The 27007-nt window shown below is 42.2% G+C and overlaps 1 protein-coding gene across 2 annotated transcripts; it reads left to right on the top strand.

Moving 5' to 3' along the window:
- Positions 1-2271: 2271 nt before the first annotated feature.
- On the top strand, positions 2272-14858 carry LOC109878736 (coiled-coil domain-containing protein 92-like). 2 transcript variants are annotated; one of them, XM_020470946.2, is made up of 4 exons: positions 2272-2709; positions 7221-7394; positions 11324-11365; positions 13840-14858. In XM_020470946.2, exons 2-4 carry the CDS (start codon positions 7259-7261, stop codon positions 14628-14630), a joined length of 969 nt encoding a protein of 322 aa, XP_020326535.1. In that variant the 5' UTR covers positions 2272-2709; positions 7221-7258; the 3' UTR covers positions 14631-14858. The 2 variants fall into 2 exon arrangements, with proteins under 2 accessions (XP_020326535.1, XP_020326541.1); XM_020470952.2 differs by having other exon boundaries at positions 2517-2721.
- The last annotated feature ends 12149 nt before the right edge of the window (positions 14859-27007 follow it).

Genomic DNA, 27007 nt, shown 5'->3' with positions numbered 1-27007 from the left:
CAGTGTCAGTGTCAGTGTAGTGTGTTGGCAGCAGCCACTCAATGTTAGTGTCAATGTTAGTGGTGGCTGTTTAACAGTCTGATGGCCTTGAGATAAGAAGCTGTTTTTCAGAGGGCTACTAACATCTTACTACACAACATACACTTAGTGTTAATTTCTTAGCTATAGTATATATATCTCCCTGGCATATTGTACCATTTATGAAGCAGTATACAATACATTTTGGGACTCACATTGTTGTGCTTGGCTCACTTGAACAGGTAGGTGGTGCGGCGTTTTGAACACGGCACAAATCATGCCTCATTGACAGCATGACCAATGTTGAATGTTTATCATTTTAATCCCAGATTTGGGACCACACAGCCACTGATTCCTTCCAAACCACTTGTTGAATTTGTGATTTCCAACTTGTTGTATAATGTTTATGTCCAATGGTCGAAGATCACTGGTACGTTTTACCTATAATTCCTCTTCATTATTTCTCTTCATTTGACAAGGATTAAAAAGGATTTACCAGTAGATTGTCGACTTGATTCATGATGATGACTAGCTAAGATTGTGAAAGTATGATGTTGACATGATCAGTCCAATCAAAGCTACTGTACATATAACGTGATTTGACGTCATTTTATCTGTGGGCAATGACCTTGAGCCTTCTTGGATGGACACTTCTATGGCAGCAGCTGAAGGGATAGAATTTTCAAGGTCTGCTCTTACACTTGGCAGTGAGGTAAAGTCTCCATGAGTGACAGAACACTGAGCCAATCACGGTGCAGCGCTCTGTATTTTCTGCTGGCTTGCCCCACCACCACAGAACGCACTGAGTTAAGCTGAAACATCTGCATTTTGGAGCTGCTTTACTCAAGAAAACAAAAAAAGAGACCATGCTTCTTTCTATACATCTTTAATAACTCAATGATATATATATTCTTTTTTACATTGTTTTCAAACTGATGTGACACCTATTAATGCCAAAATAACATGCAAAACAGGCAAGCCCCCCCAAAATGTGCCCACTTGCCCTGAATAACGGGTTGCCACTGCTTGAGCCTACTGCCTGAGGTTCAAATAGTCTTTCTCGAATTCTGTACCCTACTTGAAACTAGTTGTTTTAAAGTTTATAATACTACCAAAGTTGTCTTTGAACACACAAAATTGAGTCCAATATGCCATAACAGTTACCAATTATCACTCCTTTTGAGAAATTCCGCTCACACACGAGATGCGCTTGTTCTCACTTGGCAATAGAAACGTTCTCCATTGGAAAAATATAATGTTCTATAGAATTCTTACTCGTTCTTATGAATGTACCATGCTAACTGTGACTGTGCTTTATTTGTCACAAGTTAGTTCACAGAAGTAAGGGTTTGTTAAGGAGAGAAAGACAGGAACTAATGCTCTGTTCTCCTTACAAGTCTTGCGCATTTTTTCCCTCTTAACAAACCACCGCCTCTGAGGACCGGGCCAAACCAAAAGCATAATTGGCGGCGGGGGGAATCTAATCATACAATTAGGAATTGTGTAGTGTAAAGCCACAGAAAGCCAGTAGCTGCGGTGGGAAAATAATTTCTAAGACTTCAAATTCATCATGGTCATCATGACCCCCTTGTCCCCCCCAAGTTATGCGCCTGGCTGGGCTGCTGCTTTGCACTACTTACCTGGCTACACATCCAAATCGCTGCGGCCAAACGCCACGTTTCTTACTGCACGTCAAAGGCCCATTCTTGAAGCACTGCTCCCTCTGCTGTCTGGTGTAGTCTTTAAAAAAAAAATTATGGTCACCTTTATTTAACTAGGCAAGCCAGTTTAAGAACAAATTCTTATTTACAATGACGGTCAAACCTGGACGACGCTGGGCCAATTGTGAGCCGCCCTACCGGACTCCGAAATCACGGCCGGATGTGATACAGCCTGCTGTATGTTATAATGAACAATTTGGGTCTATTATTTTTGTCGAGATATTTTATCTTTAATTCATATTTAAATATTCATATAGTGTAAATTAATAAAGTTTTTTGGTTCATTTCCTATTTACACAGAAGTGAGCCCTCGCCAGTTTTGTATGCATAACTTACCTCCTCTCTTCGTCGCTAGATGGCTCAAATGAATCATTTTTGTATGAACAGTGCCACGTTCGGTTGCCAAACGTTGTCGAACGTTGCAGATAGAAATGCCATGCTTGTTCTACATAACATATTTATTTCTGAACGTTCCAAAACGTTGTGTCCTGCTGAACGCGCCCAGCGAATGAGCCAGCGGTGTTCTGTTTCTATGGCAATGACACATACGCCCCAGATACAGCTCGATGACATGCGTAGCAACCGCCAGGTTTCTCAATTACATTTTAGACTAAAATCACATTTTCTTTGACACATTTATACATTTTCATATATTATGAATTTTCGTATTCCCATCTATTTCAGAGTGTCAAATCACAAGTCATAAAACAAACGAAATGTTCTTGAACATTCATTCATTCTTGAACTCCTTTCAGTAGTATCCCATGATGCATCGCCTTATTTTGTTGTAGCTGAGGGTGATAAGAAGACTGACACAGCCCATCCATCCTGTTTCTGCCGACAGAAGAGGAGCGTTTGGGGTCATCAACGATAACAATGCCTAACATGGCAGAACGGATTTAGCCACTGTAGCAATTACGACAAGAATTTATATATTTGAGAATATTTGACGATATCATATTTCTTTAGGGTAGGTATCACGGTAGGTTGTTAAATGTATAAACCCTTTTCCTCTCTGTTTGGTCAGTGGTAACACAGCAGCAGGACCCCTCGATTGAACCTGCCTCTCTGGTTAACGTTATCTATATGTCTATCTAGTTAGCTAAATTAGCATAGCTATCTATCTATTTGCAATGGTTCATTTTTTTTGTCATGCATTGTTTTGGAATGGTAAAATGCAATGGGGCCATGGTGAACATAACAAGATCTTCAAAATCCCATTTTCATGCAGCATAACTAGAGCTAGCTTCCAATAACTTTAGCTTACGCGTCAGCTAACGACGATTTTCTTGGTTGGATAGCTACCTAGCCATGTGTGACTGGATAGCTACCAATAAGTAATACTAGCTGACTTGCTGGTTGGTTGGCTACACAATGCCAAACGTATTTAACGTTGTTAGCTATCTATGACACGTTTAGCTAGCTAGCTATTTAGATTTGGAATGCAATACGACGATGTTGTTTACAAACATGTTGAGTGGCCTTAAACAATTGTTATGGACCGTTCAACGTTCGTCTCAATTACAGTGAACATTAAATTAAACAATTAGTTAACTACGGTATATGGCTAACATTAGCTAACTAGCTTTGCTGTCAAATCGATTTTGGATTGGAAAGTGCTGGTTGGTTGTCAGAAGCGCGTGTGATAGTCGGATCGGGTGCTGTCCGCAATGCAGGTGCTGAAACCTTAAACGCTCTACTATAAATTTTCGTAGGGCAATTCCACGGTAGCAGGATGATGCTGGGACTATGTTCACTTTAACATGTATAACAAACAAAAACTAACGATTGCAAAGTTAAACAAACCATACAACTCTATGCACGACTAATCACAATTTCAACTGAAAATTGTACAAAAACCGATTTACTTGTAGAACAGAACAGTTCTATAGTTGCCATCGCACGCTATTAGCATCCTAAGCACAGAGTGCCTGTAAATTCGTACAGATTTTGTTATTTTTGTGTTTTAAATTAGTTTTTGATAACATTTCATGTGTCTGCAGATTGACTGAAAGGTCAAACTTTTTGGCTAGCCTTTGTTTGAAAGACTCATCTGGACATATTGTTCCACCTGGCTGCCAATTCCTGATCTTTTGAGAACATAATTTGAGGAGTTGCGTGAAGCATGAGAGGAATGGGAGATGGAGGAATACAGCAGAAGGCTTGTAGAGAGGACGACTGGCTACTATTCTGAACTTTGTGTTGTGAGCTTTCTGGAACTCAGAGCTGCTGAGGCATCACCCAAGTAGATGCTGCACAGAGTGGAAGAGGAGAAGTCTCCGACTCCGGCTGGTTCCCAGACTTCCCCTCTACAAGATCATCAGCAGACTCCATCACCATCATCTTCCATTCTCTGTATAGCACCCTTCACTCAAGCCATGAACTGACCCTCTCCATCTTTGGAGGATGACGCTATCAAAGACTTGTCCTCTATTGGTTGACCTGTCATTATATATTGCTTGTTTGATTTTTGCTCTTGAAGTGATTTGAGATTCTATGAAAAGTGCTTTCGAAGTTTAATATGCACAAGGCCTACTTTTAACAATTTCCACAAAGTTTTACAAAAACACATTTACTTGAAGGACAGTGCAGATGCAAAGTTTGATAAAAGGACTGCACAAACTGTCATTCTGTTATCAAACTTTGCATCTGCACTGTTTTTCAAGGTAATGTGTTTTTGTAAAATTTTCAGTGGAAATAGTTACAAGTAGGCCTTGTGCTTATAGTTGTATAGTTTGTTTAACTTTGCAAGCGTTTGTTTTTGTGTAGCATAACATTTAAGTAAAATATATGATTCTCAGCCTCATTCTGTTATCGTGGAATTGCCCACTAGCATAAGGTATGTCTGACTTGCTTTTCCATTTGAATGACTAATGAATCCTACAAGGACACATTGTCTTATTGCTGCAAACCCAACCGGCTACCTGGCTGTTATGTTGAAAAGTGGAACTGTATAGATTTAATTTGGCACATTTTCTAGCAGATAAATAAATATAGGCTAAATGTCTTAATTGATTCTCCCAAAGCACATGGAAAGTTAATTCTGTCAACTGGAACAAAGTAGCCATTCAACAAAGGCATTTGCGCCACACCCACCCATCATGGTCCATAGAAAAGCTGTGAGTTCATGATAGCTCCAGAATACTCGAGGCAGCACCTGGCTAGGTGATTCGTAAGTGATTTTCTAAGTCTTACAGTAAGTGTGTTATACTTCTCCCCGCTTTTTTATCACAGTGGGTGTGTCTGGAGCATTAATCTGTTTTAGCGAAGGATGGTAGCTAGTGTGTCTTGCTGCTGCAGTTCATTGATTATTTATGTCTTCTGTGAGAGGAAATGCTTGTTGGTGTGTAAGGGGAAGGGCGAAAAGAGAATGGAGAGAGGAAAGGGGAGTTGGTGGGGAAGGGAGAGAGGAGAATGGAGAGAGGAAAGGGGAGTTGGTGGGGAAGGGAGAGAGGAGAATGGAGAGAGGAAAGGGGAGTTTGTGTAAGGGGAAGGGAGAGAGGAATGGGGAGTTGGTGGGGAAGGGAGAGAGGAAAGGGGAGTTGGTGTGTAAGGGGAAGGGAGAGAGGAAATGGGAGTTGGTGGGGAAGGGAGAGAGGAAAGGGGAGTTGGTGTGTAAGGGGAAGGGAGAGAGGGAAGGGGAGTTGGTGGGGAAGGGAGAGGAAAGGGGAGTTGGTGGGGAAGGGAGAGGAGAATGGAGAGGAAAGGGGAGTTGGTGTGGAAGGGAGAGAGGAGAATGGAGAGAGGAAAGGGGAGTTGGTGTGGAAGGGAGAGAGGAGAATGATGAGAGGAAATGGGAGTTGGTGTGTAAGGGGAAGGGAGAGGAGAATGGAGAGGAAAGGGGAGTTGGTGTGTAAGGGGAAGGGAGAGAGGAGAATGGAGGGAGGAAAGGGGAGTTATCACTTATCACAGATATTCCATTTTATCTTCAAAAGCAACATACATTTTGGATAACTGAGTATACCAAATCACGACAAAGGTAGAAAGAGGGTGGAGGGTTGTATGTTGATGGAATTACAATGTGATGTCATTAGATAATGTTGTTCATTTAATTTTGCCCTGTAATGTCACTGTGCTATCGCATTATCCGTAGTGATGGGAAAGGATTCTGGGAAGTAACCAGGCTTACTGGCATGATCAATGGGAACCTATCAAGCATCAAGCCTGATGCTTGGAAGGGGTGTGTGTGAGTGTCTGCCATCCAGGGTTTACAGGAAGGACTCAGGATTACTCATCTATTATAAATGATTTCTCTTAGTGCACTCTTTATGACACATCACTCCCTCTCTCTTTCTGTGATTAATCTGCTGTGTTGGGAGGTCAACTGATGTCCTTTGCTTCTGTACACACAGTGAGAGAATTTGACATGGCATTGCTATCACTGAAGAGCATGTCTTAAGAGGTGACACACAATTTATTATTCATGTTAGTAAAAGGATGATGCTATGAGATGTTTTATTGTAGCTTGCTAATGTATTCTGGGGGAATGCTCTCTGCTCTCAGAGGGGAAAATCAATGTGCTGTCTACTCAACTCAGTGGTGTTGTCTGGGAGAGATTGGAGACAATGGGGCTGCTGCTCTGTTCTGACTGACTGATGGTCTCTTACCTCACCCCTGGGCGCCGTCTCTGGCTGAGTACTGGATGCAAGGACGTCCAAGGAGGGAGGAAGGGAGGGAAGCAGGCCCAGCCTGCTGCTGGAGACTGGCTGCATCATGCCGCACCCTCTGTCACTGATGTTTGCTAATGTTCTCAAGATCTCTGAAAGCATTCTGTATTTACCCTCAGCAGCCTCATGTGCTTTGTGTACTGAAGTGGAGGAGTAGCCTGAGGTTCCACCTAGAGTTTGTTTGTCCTTTTGTAGCCTCGTTTTTTGGATGACCTGTTGATAATGACCTATTCGGCATATTATATACTGGATTTTTTTACTGTGTTAAAGTAGGCTTTTTGGCCAACCAACGGCGACGCTGATGAATAGTTTCCCCCGGAGGTTTGTCTTCTTTAGACGTAGACTGCCCACTGATAAAATCAATAGCTCGACATCAGCGTTTGTAAGCCAATTAGAGTAAGCAACAAAGGTATGACCCTATGTGCCCCCTCTCTCCTGGCAAAAAGCATTATAACGGTATTGACCGAGTAGCATTCCAAAGACAATCTCGAGATCGATAGTGTGCTATTTATAAATAAATAAAATATCCTGTGTGTTATCATGTTTGGGCATTAGGCTAGTCAATGACTACTTTATCAAGCCCAAGCAAGTGGCCAGGAGTTTGGATGGATTTGATGGAATTGTCTTGTAGTTGTAGTGACTGTTCAGTGTATCGTCCAAAGAGGACTATCATGGTCACTGTCATTGGCAGGCAAAGTAAAGCTGGAGCACATCCCAGTGGTCTATGGGTGAAAGGGTGAGCATTTAGGTTCAGCACTGAACCTCCGATAGTACGACTCTTGTTTTGATGTCTGTTTGTCGCCTGTGTTTGCAGGTCTCTAGGACTGGTGTGTGTCTGCTGCATTGTCTGCCATGGCATCCCACAATGGTACCCTGGAGAATCAGCTGCACAGCGCCCAGAAGAACCTGCTCTTCCTCCAGCAGGACCATGCCAAAACACTGAAAGGTCTACATGCAGAGATCCGCAGGCTACAACAGCACTGCACAGGTGAACATGCTGAACCTCAAATTGAACATGAACTGTGGCCACTATACCTAAATACATACACTTCATACTGCTACAGAATATAAAAACAAACTAGTGCAACCAAAATAAAACATTTTGAACACCTGGATTGCAATCACACTAGATAGACTATTACATTGAGTCATACATGCTGAATACTCATTTACAGTTCTGCCTGAACAACATGCACAGTTACATTAGATCACAGAACAGCAGCACTGCAAAGTTGAACAGGATTAAACATGAACAGAACACACCAGGGATCTTCAACTGGCGGCCTGCAGGACAAATGTGGCCCGCAGACTATTTTATTTGGCACCTAAATGTTTTCTGAGCCCAACATTTATTACATTTTGTTATTACATTTGTTTTTTTTAGACATAAGACTAAATATTTACCTCCAATTATTTGAATTTAGAAAATGTGTTCCCAACTGTTTCCACTCATAATTAGAGAGACATACACTACCGTTGAAAAGTTTGGGGTCACTTAGAAATGTCCTTGTTTTTGAAAGAAAAGCACTTTTGCCCATTAAAATAACATCAAATTGATCAGAAATACAGGTATAGACATTGTTAATGTTGTAAATTACTATTGTAGCTGGAAATGGTTGATTTAAAAAGGAAAAATAGGAATATCTACATTGGTGTACAGAGGCCCATTATCAGCAACCATCACTCCTGTGTTCCAATAGCACGTTGTTAGCTAATCCAAGGTTATCATTTTAAAAGGCTAGCACAGCTGAAAACTGTTGTTCTGATTAAAGAAGCAATAACACTGGCCTTCTTTCGACTAGTTGAGTATCTGGAGCATCAGCATTTGTGGGTTCGATTACAGGCTCAAAGTGGCCAGAAACAAAGAACTTTCTTTAGAAATTCGTCAGTCTATTCTTGTTCTGAGAAATGAAGGCTATTCCGCATGAGAAATTGCCAAGAAACTGAAGATCTGGTACAATGCTGTGACCTACTCCCTTCAAAGAACAGCACTAACTGGCTCTAACCAGAAAAGAAAGAGGAGTGGGAGGCCCCAGTGCACAACTAAGCAAGAGGACAAGTACATTGAGTTGTCTGTTTTCTCAAACTAGACACTACAAGTCCTCAACTGGCAGCTTCCTTAAATAGCACCCACAAAACACCCGTCTCAACGCCAACAGTGAAGAGGCGACTCCGGGATGCTGGCCTTCTAGGCAGAGTTCCTCTGTCCAGTGTCTGTTCTCCCATCTTAATATTTTATTTTTATTTGCCAGTCTGAGATATGGCTTTTTCTTTGCAACTCTGCCTAGAAGGCCAGCATCCCGGAGTCGCCTCTTCACTGTTGGCGTTGAGACGGGTGTTTTGTGGGTGCTATTTAAGGAAGCTGCCAGTTGAGGACTTGTGTGGTGTCTGTTTCTCAAACTAGACATTGTAATGTACTTGTCCTCTTGCTCAGTTGTGCATGTGCTCCGTAGCCTCTCACTCCTCTTTCTATTCTGGTTATAGCCAGTTTGCACTGTTCTGTGAAGAGAGTAGTACACAGCATTGTACCAGATCTTCAGTTTCTTGGCAATTTCTCGCACGGAATAGCCTTCATTTCTCAGAACAAGAAAAGACTGACGAATTTCAGAAGAAAGTTCTTTGTTTCTGGCCACTGAGCCTGTAATGGAACCCACAAATGCTGATGCTCCAGATACTCGACTAGTCTAAAGAAGGACAGTTTTATTGCTTCTTTAATCAGGACAACAGTTTTCAGCTGTGCTAACATAATTGCAAAAGTGTTTAATGATCAATTAGCCTTTTGAAATTATAAACTTGGATTAGCTAACACAACGTGCAGTTGGAACAGTAGTGATGGTTGCTGATAATGGGCCTCTGTACGGCTATCTAGATTTTCCATAAAAAAATCTGCCGTTTCCAACTACAATAGTCATTTACAACATTAACAATGTCTACACTGTATTTCTATTCAATTTGATGTTATTTTAATAACCTCTCTGGGATCGTTCGGGACGCTAGCGTCCCACTTCGCCAACAGCCAGTGAAATTGCAGGGCGCCAAATTCAAAACAACAAATCTCATAATTAAAATTCCTCAACCATACAAGTATTTTACACCATTTTAAATATAAAGTTGTCGTTAATCCAACCACAGTGTCCGATTTCAAAAAGGCTTTTCGGCGAAAGCAGAACATATCATTATGTTAGGTCAGCAACTAGTCGTCACAGAAAGCATTCAGCCATTTTCCAACCAAAGAGAGGTGTCACAAAAAGCAGAAATATAGATCAAATTAATCACTATAACCTTTGACGATCTTCATCAGATGACACTCCCAGGACTCAATGTTACACAATACATGTATGTTTTGTTCGATCAAGTTCATATTTACATCCAAAAACCTCAGTTTACGTTGGCGCCATGTTCAGAAATGCCTCCAAAACATCCAGAGAAATTGCAGAGAGCCACATCAAATAACATAAATACTCATCATAAACTTTGAAAGATACATGTTTTAGATAGAATTAAAGATACACTTGTTCTTAATGCAACCGCTGTGTCAGAGTTTTAAAAGCTTTACAGCAAAAGCACAATATTCAATAATCTGAGAAGTGTTCAGCCACAAAAGCAGGCCATACAGTTACCCGCCAAATTGTGGAGTCAACAAAAGTCATAAATAGCATTATAAATCTTCACTTTGCTGATCTTCGTCGGAATGCACTCCCAGGACTCCCACAAGAAATGTTTGTTTTGTTCGATTACGTCCATAAATGTCCAAATACCTCCGTTTTGTTCGTGCATTTAGTTCACTATTCCAAAGGCACAATGCGCAAGCGCAAAATCCAGACAAAGTCAAGAGTTCCATTACAGTTTGTAGGAACATGTCAAACGATGTTTACAATCAATCCTTAGGGTCTTTTTATAATAAATCTACAATAATATTCCAACCGGACAATAGCGTATTCATTAGAGGAAAAAGGAACGGCGCGCTCAGCCTAGTCCACTTGTTGAAACAGCTCTTATTCGACCCGCTTCCACAATAGAAGCTTCAAACAACTTTCTAAAGACTGTTGACATCTGCTGGAAGCCTTGGGAAGTGCAATCTGGCCCCATAGACACAGCATACTGGATAGGCAATCACTTAAATGAAACTACAAACCTCAGATTTTCACCTGCCATATGAGTTCTGTTATACTCACAGACATCATTCAAACAGTTTTAGAAACTTCAGAGTGTTTTCTATCCAATACTACTAATAATATGCATATATTAGCATCTGGGACAGAGTAGCAGGCAGTTTACTCTGGGTACCTTATTCATCCAAGCCACTCAATACTGCCCCCCTGTCACCAAGAAGTTTTAATGGACAAAAAATTATATTTTCTTTCAAAAACAAGTACATTCCTAAGTTACCCCAAACTCTTGAACAGTGGTATATGTGGTTATGTACCAATGTAATCAAGGTTTGAAATTATTGTTTTTGTCTGTTTTGGGCTTCTTGTGTCAATTTGCAGTGTAAAAATTATTTATAATTATGTTCCGGCCCCCTGACCATCCGCTCAAGAAAAATGAAAAAAACCATTTGGCCTGCGGCTGAACCTAGTTGATGACCCCTGGACTACACCATAAGTAAAGCATGACACCCTGGGCCACAAACCAGAGCACACCACAACAGAGTGGCTAGCCAGGGCCAGGTCCATTAATTCCATCGCTCTGTGCTTTGGCCGATTTGTCAAATGTCCTTGGACAATCTACTGCTAAGCTGGACTGTGACTCTCACTAATCCTGACCCATCTGTAGAGGCCTGCAATCTCACCTCTCCCCACTAGATACCTGCTTCTGCATAGGCTCTCTGAATAGCATGCTCCTTGATGCCACTGCACCGCTCCTGTCAGAGCTGAAGCTTTCACTTCCCGGCATGATCCTCTTCTCTTTTCACAGACTTGACCTATGAGCTGACAGTGAGAAGTTCAGATCCAACAGGTAAGACGTTTCCCAGGCCTTCCTCTATTACGTGACCCCAAGTACACACACATCCACACAGGTATGTTTCACACTTCACATTCCATTGCTAGAGCAATTGACTTGACTTTCTCGCACAATAACTAATAGCATAGTTATTGAGAGAATACTATGGATCTTTACTGGGATTGGCAGGCAGGGTCAGTTAATTTTCACATGATTTTTCTGTAGATTTAATTCTGTGGGAATCGTTTCTCTCTGTGTTTTGACTTGACTGCTGTCATTGTGTAAGTAATATAGGCCCTAGCAGTGCATTGTTGGATAGAGACATGGAATGTCGCCGATAATGTTTTACCAATCGCAATTACTTTGACACTGATTTCAATTTGATTGGAATACTTTAGAATTATGTGCTTTCAAATTAAATGTATACATTTTCTGTAAACTATCGTACTGGCAGTTGTATTATTAATGATGTTATGTAGCCTATGTGAACTAAGAATCACTCATATATATATATATATATATATATATATATGCTCTGCTTCAGGCTCTGCTTACCTTCACCCTGGCTGTTCAACAGTGACAGTGAACAGCCCAGGCCCTAAAACCTGCAACGCTATTAAATAAGACTTTTTGCAGCAGAGCAGAACAGAGGCCTCTTTATTTCTTTGCCCTGGGAATGGGAGAAAGCAGAAGGCTAGGGCTGTATCCTGGGAACACTTTTCCACCCAGGAAACAGTGCGCTGCAGCCGGAACCGCCTGCTGTTCAAGGCACTGTCCTCTTTTCACAGTCAGCTCATTGCCTAGCTCACAGCACAGCCCCCTCCCATACCCCATATTACCATGGACATGTAACAGAGTGAATTATATACACAGGAGAACTGCCCATGGGCCTGCATTAGAACCACATGGAGGTCTAACCTTGGAATCTGACCTGTAGGCTAGTAGACAGACTCAAAGAATTGATCAATAATTACAGGACAGCTATGCAATGGGGAAACAATATAGCAGTCAATGTGGTTGTTGTTAGATATTCAGTCAGTAATATAGAAACAGTTATCAATGGGAAGAGGTTAGCTCTGCCAGTAAACATGTCAGTGAACAGTTGTAACGAAGCCCTCCTACCCTCATGCTGACCTTTCAGGACATCATTACAGTCCTGATTAAGCCGCTGAAATAGCTCTATATACTAGCCAGAGAACAATGGGCTGATACACTCTGTAGCATCTCTAGCCATGGACCCAAGCAAAAAATTATGATAGGAAAGTAAAAACATCCTTTTCCTGAAATCGGAACTGTTTTAATCAGGCTTGATCTTTGGGCTACATTGGCTTGATATTTGATGTATTTTGTGCCACTGAATTATTGAATGGGAAATCAGTCAGTTCACTGTTACAGAATAAGAGTAGGTTCAGGTTGTATGACAGATAACATGTCTCAATGATACCTTGTGAATCCTGTAATGGGGAGGTGTTCTCCCTGGCTATTTGCAGTGCAGACAGTGTGGTACTGTGGGGACTATCAGAGACCGTAGCAGGTTAGTGTTGGACATCTTGCAGATTGCAGTGCAGGAAATTAGATGATGTGCCACAGCACTAATGCACAGTCTGCAACTTAGTGCAGCAGGCAGGACTCAGCGGCTCTAGCTTGGCTCCAAAACAAAGACAACCCCCCCCCCCCTCATTAAGCAGATTGGTATATTTCCTGACAGCCCAGTAGAAAATCAACATATACTCTAGTATTAGATGTAGATGGTTGTGTTGGGTAGATATCATTATCTAGGATCTACGGTATGATTTAGGTCTATCTATCTGATACAGAGAGCTAATAGCTAGGCTATATCTGTACCATAGCTGATTGTGAATGTGTGTTTGATCCTTGGGTTGGGGGGAGGCGATGTGTGGGCAGTGTTGAGCTGGCGAGGGAGGAGGAAGGGCAATAATGAAGGTCATAGGAGAGCTGTGCCCTTGCTATGGACCAGAGCTGTATTATGAGACAGGAGCTCTTGCCTCTCGCTCTGCCAACTGCTGACGAGTCTCTGTAGACATCCCTCTCGCCCACTCACATCAGCTGATAGGCTCAATTCGTGGCCAGTGGGTGCACTTAAAGTGCCTATGGGCAATTAGTGTGTGTGTGGAAGGTTGGATGTACAGTATGTGTAGCCTATATTTTATACAGAATTGCAGTGTGTGTGTGTGTTAAGCATTATTAGGATTTAAGTGACAGCGTTTTGTATTTCATTTGTAGTATCTGACATGTACACATGCCTACAGTATGTTGACTGCAGATGGTAGCCCTACCAGACCCAAAAGGAAAACAGCCTTTTGTCTATTCCTTATGGAATATTTTGAGGGGAATGGACCATGTTTTATTGTGGATCCAAATGAAGCAGGCTACTGTATTGGTGACAGTGAATACTGGGTTTCTGATGGTTGTGTTTGTTTTGTCTTCAAATACAGGTCTAACAGTGTGATTTGTTTGTGTTTGTGCAGACAGCAGTGAGGCACGCTGCAGGGAACTGCACAGTAAGTGCGAGGAGCTGGAGGCTCAGCTAAAGGTGAAGGAGGAGGAGAACACAGAGCTGCTGAGAGACCTGGAGCAGAAGAACGCCATGATCTCTGTCCTGGAGAACACCATCAAGGAGAGGGAGAAGAAGTACCTGGAGGAGCTGAAGATGAAGAGCCACAAGCTGGCTGTCCTGTCTGGGGAGCTAGAGCAGAGAGCCAGCACCATCGCCTACCTCACCTCTCAGCTCCACACCACCAAAAAAAAGCTCCTGGCAGGCAGTTCCTCCGAGGCCAGTCCCAACGTCAGCCCTGTGAGCTCCTACAAGCCCACCCCTCCCCCAGCTAAAGACCGGCAGCCTGGCCCTGAGACCCCTCGCCGCCGCATGAAGAAGAGCCTGTCTCAGCCGCTGCACTCTGAGTTAACCGAGGTATACCGGCTGGGTTCTGATGGGAGGAGGATGGTCCTACGGGAGGCGGTGGATGCCATGCCTGACCCCACCCCCTTCCTGCAGGCATCTCGAGACACCCCTGATCTGCAGATGGTACGAGACCGGCCTGCCGTCATCCCCCCCATCGCCTGTGATCGCTCGTCCAGCCCCCGCCACAGCCCGGCACGGGACCGCCAGCACCATGCACACGTGGGCGTTGCACACCGCACCCACCATTGCACCCCTCCCGTGGTGTCTCCTCAGCCAGAGCTGGAGATCCTGGCTGTGGACCAGGTCAATGGGGGCAAGGTGGTGAGGAAGCGCTCTGGGGCAGACAGAACAGTTTAACACACTCTCACACACAAGAGCAAGAAGGAGCATCACCTACTGTATAAATCACCTGCTTTTTATGCAACACTGCAATGAGCAAAGAAAGTAAAATGGAAAACAGACAAAAATACCACCATGCCAAATGTTTTGTTTTGAAACATGTGACTTACACATCCTGTCCTTTTTTTTTGCTTTGTCTCATCTCACTCTGTCATACCTTGTGCACATAAACTTATCCGCCAAACATCTGCATTATTGCCTGCTTACCTGGTGAATCCATACACATATTATCATCGTTAACTACCAGGGGTGAAAGTATATTTCATTTCTTACCAGTGCGGGACTACAGAAATTAGTCTACTTTGCTGACATGGACAAACGGATCAATAAAAACAATGTCTGATCCATATAATTGGCCTACGAAAAGGGGAGACACAAATACAATATGACGACCAGCTAACCTAGAGGAGGAAGTTATTGTCCAAAAAAACGAACAAAAGTGGCACTGACCCAATGACAGACAGTGAATATGCGCTATGACTATGCACACACCAGGGATATGGTCGATGTTCTCCGCTACTGCCAATATGATATGCTACTGTTCGCACAATTCGGTTAAGAATTTTGATAACTAAAAGACAGTGACAATATTTTCATTGTCATCTCTTTAAAGTAATAGCCAACAGTTTTTCCGCGATTGTACTTTTAAATATTGTGATATGCCTGGCTGGGTCTGTCCTTTTCAATGACAGTCACAACTCAACAATCATCAACATTATATATACACACAGTTGAAGTCTAACGTTTACATACACCTTAGCCAAATACATTAAACTCCGTTTTTCACAATTCCTGACATTTAATCCTAGAAATTAAAAAATCCCTGTCTTCGGGTCAGTTAGGATGACCACTTTATTTTAAGAATGTGAAATGTCAGAATAATAGTTTATTTCAGCTTTTATTTCTTTCATCATATTCCCAGTGGATCAGAAGTTTACATATACTCAATTCGTATTTGGTAGCATTGCCTTTAAATTGTTTAACTTGGGTCAAATGTTTCAGGTAGCCTTCCACAAGCTTCCGAGAATAAGTTGGCCCATTCCTCCTGACAGAGCTGATGTAACTGAGTCAGGTTTGTAGGCCTCCTTGCTCGCACACACCTTTTCAGTTCTGCCCACAAATTGTCTATCGGATTAAGTTCAGGGCTTTGATGGCCACTCCAATACCTTGACATTGTTATCCTTACGTCACAACTTTGGAAGTATGCTTGGGGTCATTGTCCATTTGGAAGACCAATTTAACTTCCTGACTGATGTCTTGAGATGTTGCTTCAATATATCCACATAATTTTCCACCCTCATGATGCCATCTATTCTGCAAAGTGCACCAGTCCCTCCTGCAGCAAAGTACCAACACAACATGATGCTGCCACCCCCGTGCTTCGCAGTTGGGATGTTGTTCTTCGGCTTGCAAGCAAACATAACGATGGTCATTATGGCCAAACAGTTCCATTTTTGTTTCATCAGACCAGAGGACATTTCTCCAAAAAGTACGATCTTTGTCCCCATGTGCAGTTGCAAACCGTAGTCTTGCTTTTTTTTAATGGTGGTTTTGAAGCGATGGCTTCCCTGCTGAGTGGCCTTTCAGGTTGTCGATACAGGACTCGTTTTACTGTGGATATAGATACTTTTGTACCCGTTTCCTCCAGCATCTTCACAAGATCCTTTGCTGTTGTTCTGGGATTGATTTGCACTTTTCGCACCAAAGTATGTTCATCTCTAGGAGACGGAACACGTCTCCTTCCTGAGCGGTATGACGGCTGTGTGGTTCCATGGTGTTTATACTTGCATACTATTGTTTGTACAAATGAACGTGGTACCTTCAGGCATTTGGAAATTGCTCCCAAGGATGAACCAGCCTTTTGAGGTCTTGGGAAAATCAAAAGAAATCAGCAATGATAAGCAAAGAGGCACTGAGTTTGAAGGTAGGCCTTGAAATACATCCACAGGTACACCTCCAATTGACTCAAATTATGTCAATTAGCCTATCAGAAGCTTCTAAAGCCATGACATAATTTTCTGGAATTTTCCAAGCTGTTTAAAGGCACAGTCAACTTTGTATGTAAACTTCTGACCCACTGGAATTGTGATACAGTGAAATACAGTGAAATAATCTGTCTGTAAACAATTTTTGGAAAAATTACTTGTCATGCACAAAGTGATGTCCTAACCGACTTGCCAAAAATATAGTTTGTTAACAAGCAATTTGTGGAGTGGTTGAAAGAAGTTTTAATGACTCCAACCTAAGTGTATGTAAACTTCTGACTTCAACTGTGTGTGTCTGATATATATATATATATATATATATACATACAAAAGTATGTGGACACCACTTCAAATTAGTGGATTCTGCTATTTCAGCCACACCCATTGCTGACAGGTGTATAAAATCGAGCACAAAGCCAAAGGATCTCCATAGAGAAACATTGGCACTCGAATGGCCTTACTGAAGAGTTCAGTGACTTTCAATGTGGCACCATCATAGGATGCCACCTTTCCAACAAGTTAGTTTGTCAAATTTCTAGAGCTGCCCTGGTCAACTGTAAGTGCTGTTATTGTGAAGTGGAAACGTCTAGGAGCAACAATGGCTCAGCTCAGCCACACAAGCTCACATAACGGTACTGAGGAGTGCTGCAGCGCATAAAAATCCTCTTCCCTAGGTTGCAACACTCACTACAGAGTTCCAAACTGCCTCTGGAAGCAAAGTTAGAACTGTTCGTCGGGAGCTTCCTTGAAATGCGTTTCCATGGCCAAGCAGCCACACACGAGCCTAAGATCACCATGCGCAGTGCCAAGCATCGGCTGGAGTAGTGTAAAGCTCGCCGCCATTGGACTCTGGAGCAGTGGAAACGCGTTCTCAAGAGTGATGAATCACGCTTCACCATCTGGCATGTCCGACAGACTAATCTGGTTTTGGCGGATGCCAGGAGAATGCTACCTGTCCCAATGCATAGTGCCAACTGTAAAGTTTGGTGGAGGAGGAATAATGGTCTGGGGCTGTTTTTCATGGTTCGGGCTAGGCCCCTCAGTTCTCGTGAAGCGGAACATTAACACTACAGCATACAATGACATTGTAGACGAATCTGTGCTTCCAACTTTGTGGCTACAGGTTGGGGAAGGCCATTTCCAGTTTCAGCATGACAATGCCCCCGTGCACTAAGCGAGATCCATACAGAAAGGGTTTGTTGAGATCGTGATCGGTATGGCAGAACTTGACTGGCCTGTATAAAGCCCTGACCTCATCCCCATCGAACACCTTTGGGATGAAGCCCAACATCAGTACCCGACCTAACTAATGCTGGTGGGTGAATGTTCCAACATCAAGTGGAAAGCTTTCCCAGAAGAGTGGAGGCTGTTATAGCAGCAAAGGGGGGACCAACTGTATGGGACAGATACCCCCTTACTTTCACCCCTGGTTACTACTACAGTTAATTAAGTTATCCATCCATACTTCATCTGGTCAGCAATATTGTCCAGTCATGTCAACAAGCTACTGTATATAATAAAGTACATGCTATAGAAGTTAACTAATACTCCCTGAATGTTTTTCATTTTATTGTGAAGTCATGTCACTATATGGACAAACAGGAAAGAATCACACTTTCCAATTACCAATTAATTTGTTCTTTATGCGGTTTAAGAATTGGTCAAATCGGGCGGTGTACAGTATGTGTTCTTTATGTGGAAGCAAGAGTGAGGTGTGTATGTGTCATGTATGTAACACATGGCAATGTCATAGCTTTCACTAAGACATTGTAGACACGCAACTTTGTGATATCTGTAAATATGCAATGGATTTATTTATTGGTTGGTTGTTTTACTTTTAATATAGAAAAATACATCAAGTATCAAAATAACGGCATTATATAATCACTTATTGTCATTCTTCTCACATCACACGTATCCTTGAATACTATGTATATGACAATATAATAAAGTGGTCCTTTTTCTTACTAATGTGGTGTGTGTTGGAAAGAATCTAACCTCTGTCAAAAGCTTTCACCACATCAGCCAAGCATGGGAGCCGAGCCTAGGAAGAATCTGAAGCAGAAACTGCTTGAAGTTTCAGGCTTCCAGTGGACATACAGTAGGATGAGAAACATGCAGTGGCAATTTAAGCATGTACATCTTGGTGGGGCATACTTAATATTTTTAGATGCATGCCAGCAAAGCCACTACACAACACTAAACAATTCATTAATTGCACTATAATGGTGACAAACGGTGCCCACAAACTGTTAGGGCCTACATAAAGCAGTCCCAACAGCAGAGCTTTCTTTTCAGCACCATGTAGTGAATTAATCCTTACCCCTGCTACACCTGGCTATCAGCAGAGCCTTGTCTGGAAGCGAAACATTTAATTCAGCCTCATTAATTGCCTTTTAACAACACATACTACCGTTCAAACATTTGGGGTCACTTAGAAATGTCCTTGTTTTCCTGGAAAACATACATGAAATGAGTTGCAAAATGAATAGGAAATTTAGTCAAGATGTTGACAAGGTTATAAATAATGATTTTTAATTGAAATAATAGTCTTTCAAACTTTGCTTTCATCAAATAATCCTCAATTTGCAGCAATTACAGCCTTGTAGACCTTTGGCATTCTAGTTATCAATTATTTGAGGTAATCTGAAGAGATTTCACCCAATGCTTCCTGAAGCACCTCCCACAGTTGGATTGGCTTGATGGACACTTCTTACCTACCATGCGGTCAAGCTGCTCCCACGACAGCTCAATAGGGTTGAGATCCGGTGACTGTGCTGGCCATTCCATTATAGACAGAATACCAGCTGACTGCTTCCTCCCTAAATAGTTCTTGCAAAGTGTGGAGCTGTGCTTTGGGGTCATTGTCCTGTTGTAGGAGGAAATTGGCTCCAATTAAGAGTTGTCCACAGGGTATGGCATGGCATTGCAAAATGGAGTGATGGCCTTCCTTCTTCAAGATCCCTTTTACAAATCTCCCACTTTTACCACCCCCAGACCATCACATATCCTCCACCATTCTTGGCAGATGGCGTCAAGTACTCCTCTAGAATCTTTTCTGCATCTCATGAATGTTCTTCTTTCTGATCCGAACATCTCAAACTTAGAGTCGTCAGTCCATAACACTTTTTTACCCAATCTTCCTCTGTCCAGTGTCTGTTATTTTGCCCATCTTAATATTTTATCTTTATTGGCCAGTCTGAGATATGACTTTCTTTGCAACTCTGCCTAGAAGGCCAATATCCCAGAGTCGCCTCTTCACTGTTGACGTTGAGACTGGTGTTTTGCGGGTATTATTTAATAAAGCTGCCAGTTGAGGACTTGTGAGGTGTCTGTTTCTCAAACTAGACATTGTAATGTACTTGTTCAAGTGTGCACCGGGACCTCCCACTCCTCTTTCTATTCTGGTTAGAGCCCGTTTGCACTGTTCTGTGAAGGGAGTAGTACACAGCGTTGTACCAGATCTTCAGCTTCTTGGCAATTTTTCGCATGGAATAGCCTTCATTTCTCAGAACAAGAATTGATGTTATGAATCCCTTTTGGCCCGACAGTCTAGGGGGGGGGGGGTGACGAGACCCGTAACATAACATGCAAATTATAATCGTGAAAAAGCAAGAGCGAGAACGAAATAACCATAGACAACTAAATTACCGTCAAACACTCATGGTTTATTTGAAAACACACGGTAATGGGGGGAGCAGGAAAAGGGGCTGAGCTGGACCCAAGGAAAGACATAATATGTATCCAAAAACACCCCTAAGCTAGACTAGCCTACTTCACCAACAGCTAACTAACTAACCAAAAATACAGTGGGTGGTCCGCCAAGTTCTAACTAGTGTTTTTATACAAAGTGTTCCTACGGGTAATGTATGCCCATGGGCGAATTATCCTGGTACCCCCTTTTCCCACCGTCAAACAAACACCATAACAAAACCAATACTCACAGGTGGTTGCAGTTGCAAAAACCAAACAAGAGATCTACAGACAGATGGCATTGACAGAGAGATTGCGCTCCAGAGGAAACAACTGAATGGCTTTTTAAACCAAGGGAAAGGGGATGTGATTGGGTAATGGAAACAGGAGGTGGTGTGTCTTCTGATTAGCGACTGATTGATGACGGGAGAGGGAGAGAAAATAAATACACACAGGATACACACACAGGTTACCTCTATCCGTAACAATAGACATGAGTTTCAGAAGAAAGATCTTTGTTTCTGGTCATTTTGAGCCTGTAATCGAACCCACAAATGCCGATGCTCCAGATACTCAACTAGTCTCAAGAAGGCCAGTGTTATTGCTTCTTTAATCAGAACAACAGTTTTCAGCTGTGCTAACATAGTTGCAAAAGGGTTTTCTAATGATCAATTAGCCTTTTAAAATGGTAAACTTGGATTAGCTAACACAACGTGCCATTCAAACACAAGAGTGAAGGTTGCTGATAATAGGCCTCTGTAAGCCTATGTAGATATTCCATTTAAAATCTGCCATTTCCAGCTACAATAGTCATTTACAACATTAACAATGTCTACACTGTATTTCTGATCAATTGAGGTTATTTTAATGGACAAAATGTGCTTTTCTTTCAAAAACAAGGACATTTCTAAGTGACCCCAAACTTTTGTACTGTATAGCTGATATGGCTGACTTGCTTCAACAAATGTTGTTTCTACTGACAATTGAGATGTGAAAACTATGGCATAAGGGGTAGAAGAGCGGATAAGAGGCAATCCGTAGTTTCGATTAAGACATTAATGAGCGAGCTAGGACGGACGTAGTCAATATAAATATTTGTTCAGCACTTTTGAAATGTACAGCGATAGAATTCAGAACATGGGCCGTTCTTACAGTATTCTCCCTGTACACCAAGTCAGAACTAGGATAAATAAAGGGGGCATATAAGCAGACAGTGAAAGCTCTTAAAATATTCAATGATTAAATTTCTGTACAACAGGCTATAGGCTACATGTGCACCACCAAGTCAGAAGAGTAGGCTAAATTATGAGGGGGAAATGGGCCAAATTATTAGGGTGAGGCACATGGGCTACTAACAGCTTACTACATACACTTAGTATTACTTTCTTAGCTATAGTATACATATCTCCCTGGCATATTTAATCATTTATGCAGCAGCATACAATACATTTTTGTACTCACCTTGTTGTGCTGTGCTCACTTGAACAGGAAGGTGGCACGGCGATCCTTCTTGTGGGCTCTAGAAAGAGGCCAACATCTCGACTTGGAATTCTGAGTTGGATGACCGTTCAAAATTCTTTTCCATATTTTCCCAGTTGGAGTTAGTTTTATCCAAGTTCCCAGTTGTCTTGAACTCACAAAAGTACGAGATTTCCCAGTTCAGAGTTTCCAGTTGTTTTGAACGCTGCAGAAGTCATGCTGGATTGACAGCATGGCCAATGTATTAAAACTTTTCTGCCCCATGGCATTACTCCCTTTTTCGTAATATCCAATTGGTAGTTACGATCTTGTCTCATCGCTGCAACTCCCATACGGACTCGGGCATAGTCAGCTGTGACACAGCCTGAGATTGAACTCGGGGCTGCAGTGGCGCATTAGTACTCATTGTTGAATATGCAATTTCCCACTTGTTGTGTAATGATACGTTTTATGACCAGGATTGAAAAGGATTTGCCAGTAGATTGCTGACTTAATGTATGATGATGACTCCTTGTCTAGCTTGCTAGTTAAGATTTAGAAAGTATGATGTTGACATGATCCGTCCAATCAAAGCTATGGTAGATATAATGCGATTTCAAGCCAAGGGGCTTGAATTTTCAAGCTCTACAAAAGAAATCAACCAAGATCTCAGAAAAAAAATTGTAGACCTTCACAAGTCTAGTTCATCCTTGGGAGCAATTTCCAAACGCCTGACGGTACCACGTTCATCTGTACATAAATCAACTTGGGGGAGTGGATATTTACTGCTGAGGCCTTAGAAATCACTGGAACTATTGTATCTCTCTTGCAAGTTTGTATAGCTGTGTATGCATGGGCTTGGTCTGAGGAGTAGCAGGCAATTTTTTAAATATATATATATATATTTTTTTGTATTGGGTGTACACCTTATGAAATGTTAACAAGACGACCAATGAACACCCCAGGGGTGAGACCTATGACTGACCGACAGATAGATATAACTAAGACATGTGACCATTTTGAGTACATGAAGGAACTAACTTCTGTTGTAAGTTTTCTCCACGCTCACGCTAGGAAAGCAGCAGAACCAATCCAAGAGATCCGGATGGCACCATCTCTCCAATCCCAGGCTTCTCCCAGGTTGGCAACCATCCTGCTTTAGAACACAGAGGAGGAAAGAGGCTGAGATCCACCAATGAGGAGGGGCCAGAGGAGAAATGGGGGAGACCACAGCCAGAGGGCCGAGACCAAAGGCCAGAAGAACCAACAGAGGGTTCTGCCACAGAACCTGAAGAGTCATCAGATGTCGAGGACACCATCCTACGCACACACTATGGTAATCGCAACCATGGAAACACACATGCAGGGTATTTATTGCTCTCCAAATCCTACTCGTTCCCTTTGTGGATGGAGATGTGGAGAATAATGAATGGGTGAAGGCAGTGACATACGTAGGATTACAGGGAAAGGGGAACACATTTGGCACACGGGTAATGATTTTCCATAAACCCACCTCAAAAGCCTTTGCTTGGGGAACCCAGGCAGTACCAACTGGAAAGAATGATTTTATGCAAAGGAACATTACCAGGGTTCGACAAAGAAACAACAATTATTCTATTCTGATGTTGGTCAATAGGGGGAAGGAATCAGCATAGGAAGGTGGATTATCCAATGGCACAACAGGTAATAGTTCAGATGCAGCTAAAGAATTGAAGGAGTGTGGATCCATTGAGATTAAATGACCATGGTTGACAAAGGTTCCTAGCGTACAAGGTAATGGCTAAATGTCCTCTAGTCTGATGAAACAAAAATAGAACTGTTTGGCCATAATGACCATCGTTATGTTTGGAGGAAAGAAGGGGAGGCTTCCAAGCCAAAGAACACAATCCCAACTGTGAAGCATGGGGGTGGCAGCATCATGTTGTGGGGGTGCTTTGCTGCAGGAGGGACTGGTGCACTTCACAAAATAGATGGCATCATGAGATGGAAATTATGTGGATATATTGAAGCGACATCAGTCAGGAAGTTAAAGCTTGGTCGCAAATGGGTCTTCCAAATGGACAATGACCCCAAGCATACTTCCAAAGTTGTGGCAAAATGGCTTAAGGACAACAAAGTCAAGGTATTGGAGTGGCCATCACAAAGTCTGACCTCAATCATATAGAAAAGTTGTGGGCAGAACTGAAAAAGTGTGTGCGAGCAAGGAGGCCTACAAACCTGACTCAGTTACACCAGCTCTGTCAGAAGGAATGGGCCAAAATTCACCCAACTTATTGTGGGAAGCTTGTGGAACGCTACCCAAAACGTTTGACCAAAGTAAAAAAAATTAAAGGCAATGCTACCAAATACGAATTGAGTATATGTAAACTTCTGACCCACTGGGAAAGTGATGAAAGAAATAAAAGCTGAAATAGATCATTTTAGATTTTGCGTGACGTAGTGTCCCCGCAGTGATGTAGTGTCACTGCGCAACTAGAGATCATGGCGATTTTCAAACACGGGGCAACTAGAGAACATTACCAACCTCTACGCTCAGTATTTTCCGCTGACTGCTCCACCACCACAGAAAGCACTGAGCTAGGCTGAAACACCTGCATTTTGGAGTTGCCTTATTCGAGAAAGCAAAAACGAGACCTTGTTTGTATGCGACTTTAACTTTTTTTCTAACATTGTTTGCAAACTGATATGTGACACATATTAATGCCAAAATAACATGCAAAACAGGAAAAAAATAATAATGTTTCTTTTTTATTTTAGCTAAACAGGTGGGGCTCAAAACAGGTGGGGCTCAAAACAGGTGGGGCTCAAAACAGGTGGGGCTCAAAACAGGTGGGGCTCTGAATGATGTGTTGCCACTGGAAACAGGTCATTCATTACACAGTGTGTTTTTGCAACTATTGTAACACCGGGTGTGTGTAAAATTAGACGAACACTATCACACTGCCATGATACTGTTACAACACAAGTACTATGTTTTAAAGTAGATATTTTACAATACATGTAGGTTTGGTCAAAGGCAAAATGGCAAGACGGCATCTTTTATTGGTAATAAAGTGTGGGACAGCTTCTTTCTGTGTATAAATGAAAACAACTAGTTTCCACAAACTCATAATGTTCAGTTATGATTATTGGCTAACCATTAAGACGTTGGTTTATCCCATGGGAGACCTAGATTCAGATCCCGACCGTGACTATGGCGCCCAACTGTGGAACGTTCTCTTGGGGGAGGAGGTCGGGTCAAAGGGAGGTGAATGTAGCAGATGTTGAGTCGGGCTCATGACCTCGTGATATAGCCCTGCTTGCAACTTCAAAATCAGTGTCACCCAGTGGGAATTTCCTATTGGGCTAACGGTTAAGACTCACAGTTTCTACTGTGGGGGACCTGGGTTCAGATCCCACCTTTGACATCTGCATGCATTCTCAGTTACTTCTCATTCTCATTCCCTCTCTCCAGGAGTCTGCTCTACATCCAGCAGAGGTCCTCCTCTCAGAAACACAAGTAACCTGGTGTATGTGTGAAGCAGATAACGAGTGTCCTCTAGTGGCAAGAGATGTAATAAATAAACAACAATCTCGAAGTATATATATATATACAATTGCTGTGCAGATACAAGTCTACTTGCGTGATTTGGTGATCCATGCTTATGTGATGAGAACCTTGCCTGAGACCTGAAGATGTGTTAGACAGTCTAGTTTCAAGCTGGGGTGGACTGGCTGTCTGGCATTTTGGGCAAATGCCAGATTGGTGGTCCATTTTTAGCCCAGTGGGCCTGTCTAACTATGTTTTATGCAAAATTATAATTATCTGGCTAATAATAATGGGGGCCTTAAGGAAAATAATGGGCCAATGTGCCGATTTTTGGTCTCAGTCCACCCCTGGTTTCAAGTCTCCGGCAAGGGTAGTCATATGTGACGGACTGCATTAAGACTGTGTTAGACTGTTGAGATAAAGCCTAGGCATTGGTCCTGTGACTTGGATGGGTCTCTTCAAGGACGAGGTCAAAGGGGGGTGAAGTGTACCGCAGGAGGTTCGGGGACCACGCTCGTGTGAAGAGTGTCTTGTTTGAGACTTTAAAAATAGCATTGTCTGGTTTATAGGATACCTGGGTTAGAACACAGTCAGTCAAGCTAACATGACTTCATATCTCAGCCAAGGTTGCTCATCATATAGCCTCGCAAGCGACCTGATCCCGCAAGCTTACATGAATGGTTCGCTACACGTGGTAATCAGTCTGGTAATTACGAGGTTACTCATCACATGGATGGACCACCAAACCAACTATATTGCGCTCTCATTAAATGAGGTGCACAGATCCTTATGCTTGTGTATTGTTGTTGTGCATTAGGTCCGATTTCGAATCCCAGTCAGTTATATTGGTGCCATGATCTCTGAGTATGAAGTCAAAGGGGGGGTGAAATGCAACCCAGGTGGTTCGATGAACCTTGCTGGAGACTTGAAGACTTGTGTTAGCTTCTTGAACTAATTCCTATGGGCTTTATCTAAGTGGGCTAACATGGTCTTGTGACAGGAAGGAGACCTGGTTCGAACCCAGTCAGTAACAAGAGTAAGATTAAAAAGGGGAACAGAAGGCACATCCATGCTCCAGAGAGTCTCAGCTTTCAGGAATGGGGTCATAATGGCTTATAGCCAAAGCGGCTCAAACGCTGGAGATAAATTCATAGAAAGAAAATAAATTGAGCATGCCACATTGGCATCAGAAACGACCAGAATCTTCTATTTACCACAGAGAGCGTTTTATTCTATATGTTCTCCTCTACTTTTTCTGTCTGGCAAAGTACCAGGATGTTGTCTTTGGTTTTGATTCTGAATAAAGAGCACTGAATTTGGAAACTGAATCGGAATGCATCTGAGAAGTTGATTAAATTAAACTTTGATTAACTTAAAATTATGGTTTGTAAACTTGATACACAGACAATGCAATATCTACCATATTGAAACTGAATATATGAATATTGAATTTGAATATTCAATCAAATGTAAATTGGATTTGCATTCAATTCCGTTTCAAATCATGAAAGTTCAATTTATGAATTTAATGTTTAAATTTGTGTATTAAACATTCTAAAATTTTACATTGAAAATTCAATATCCCAATACAAATTATAAATATCAAATACAAATCTCTGTTGGCACTGAAATCGCTCCATATGTGGTTCTAGGGCCAAAGGTCTCTCAAA

This window comes from Oncorhynchus kisutch, linkage group LG3, assembly GCF_002021735.2.
Source record: "Oncorhynchus kisutch isolate 150728-3 linkage group LG3, Okis_V2, whole genome shotgun sequence".
Classification (NCBI taxonomy): domain Eukaryota; kingdom Metazoa; phylum Chordata; class Actinopteri; order Salmoniformes; family Salmonidae; genus Oncorhynchus; species Oncorhynchus kisutch.
Note: the sequence above shows the minus strand (reverse complement) of the source record. Positions and strands in the feature narration are given on the sequence as shown.

Excerpts from the sequence above, each read along its gene's own strand:
- LOC109878736 (XM_020470946.2), top strand. The coding sequence starts at position 7,259 with ATGGCATCCCACAATGGTACCCTGGAGAATCAGCTGCACAGCGCCCAG. Across the intron at positions 7,395-11,323 it reads GCTACAACAGCACTGCACAG|ACTTGACCTATGAGCTGACA; the intron begins GTGAACATGCTG and ends CTCTTTTCACAG. Across the intron at positions 11,366-13,839 it reads GAGAAGTTCAGATCCAACAG|ACAGCAGTGAGGCACGCTGC; the intron begins GTAAGACGTTTC and ends GTGTTTGTGCAG.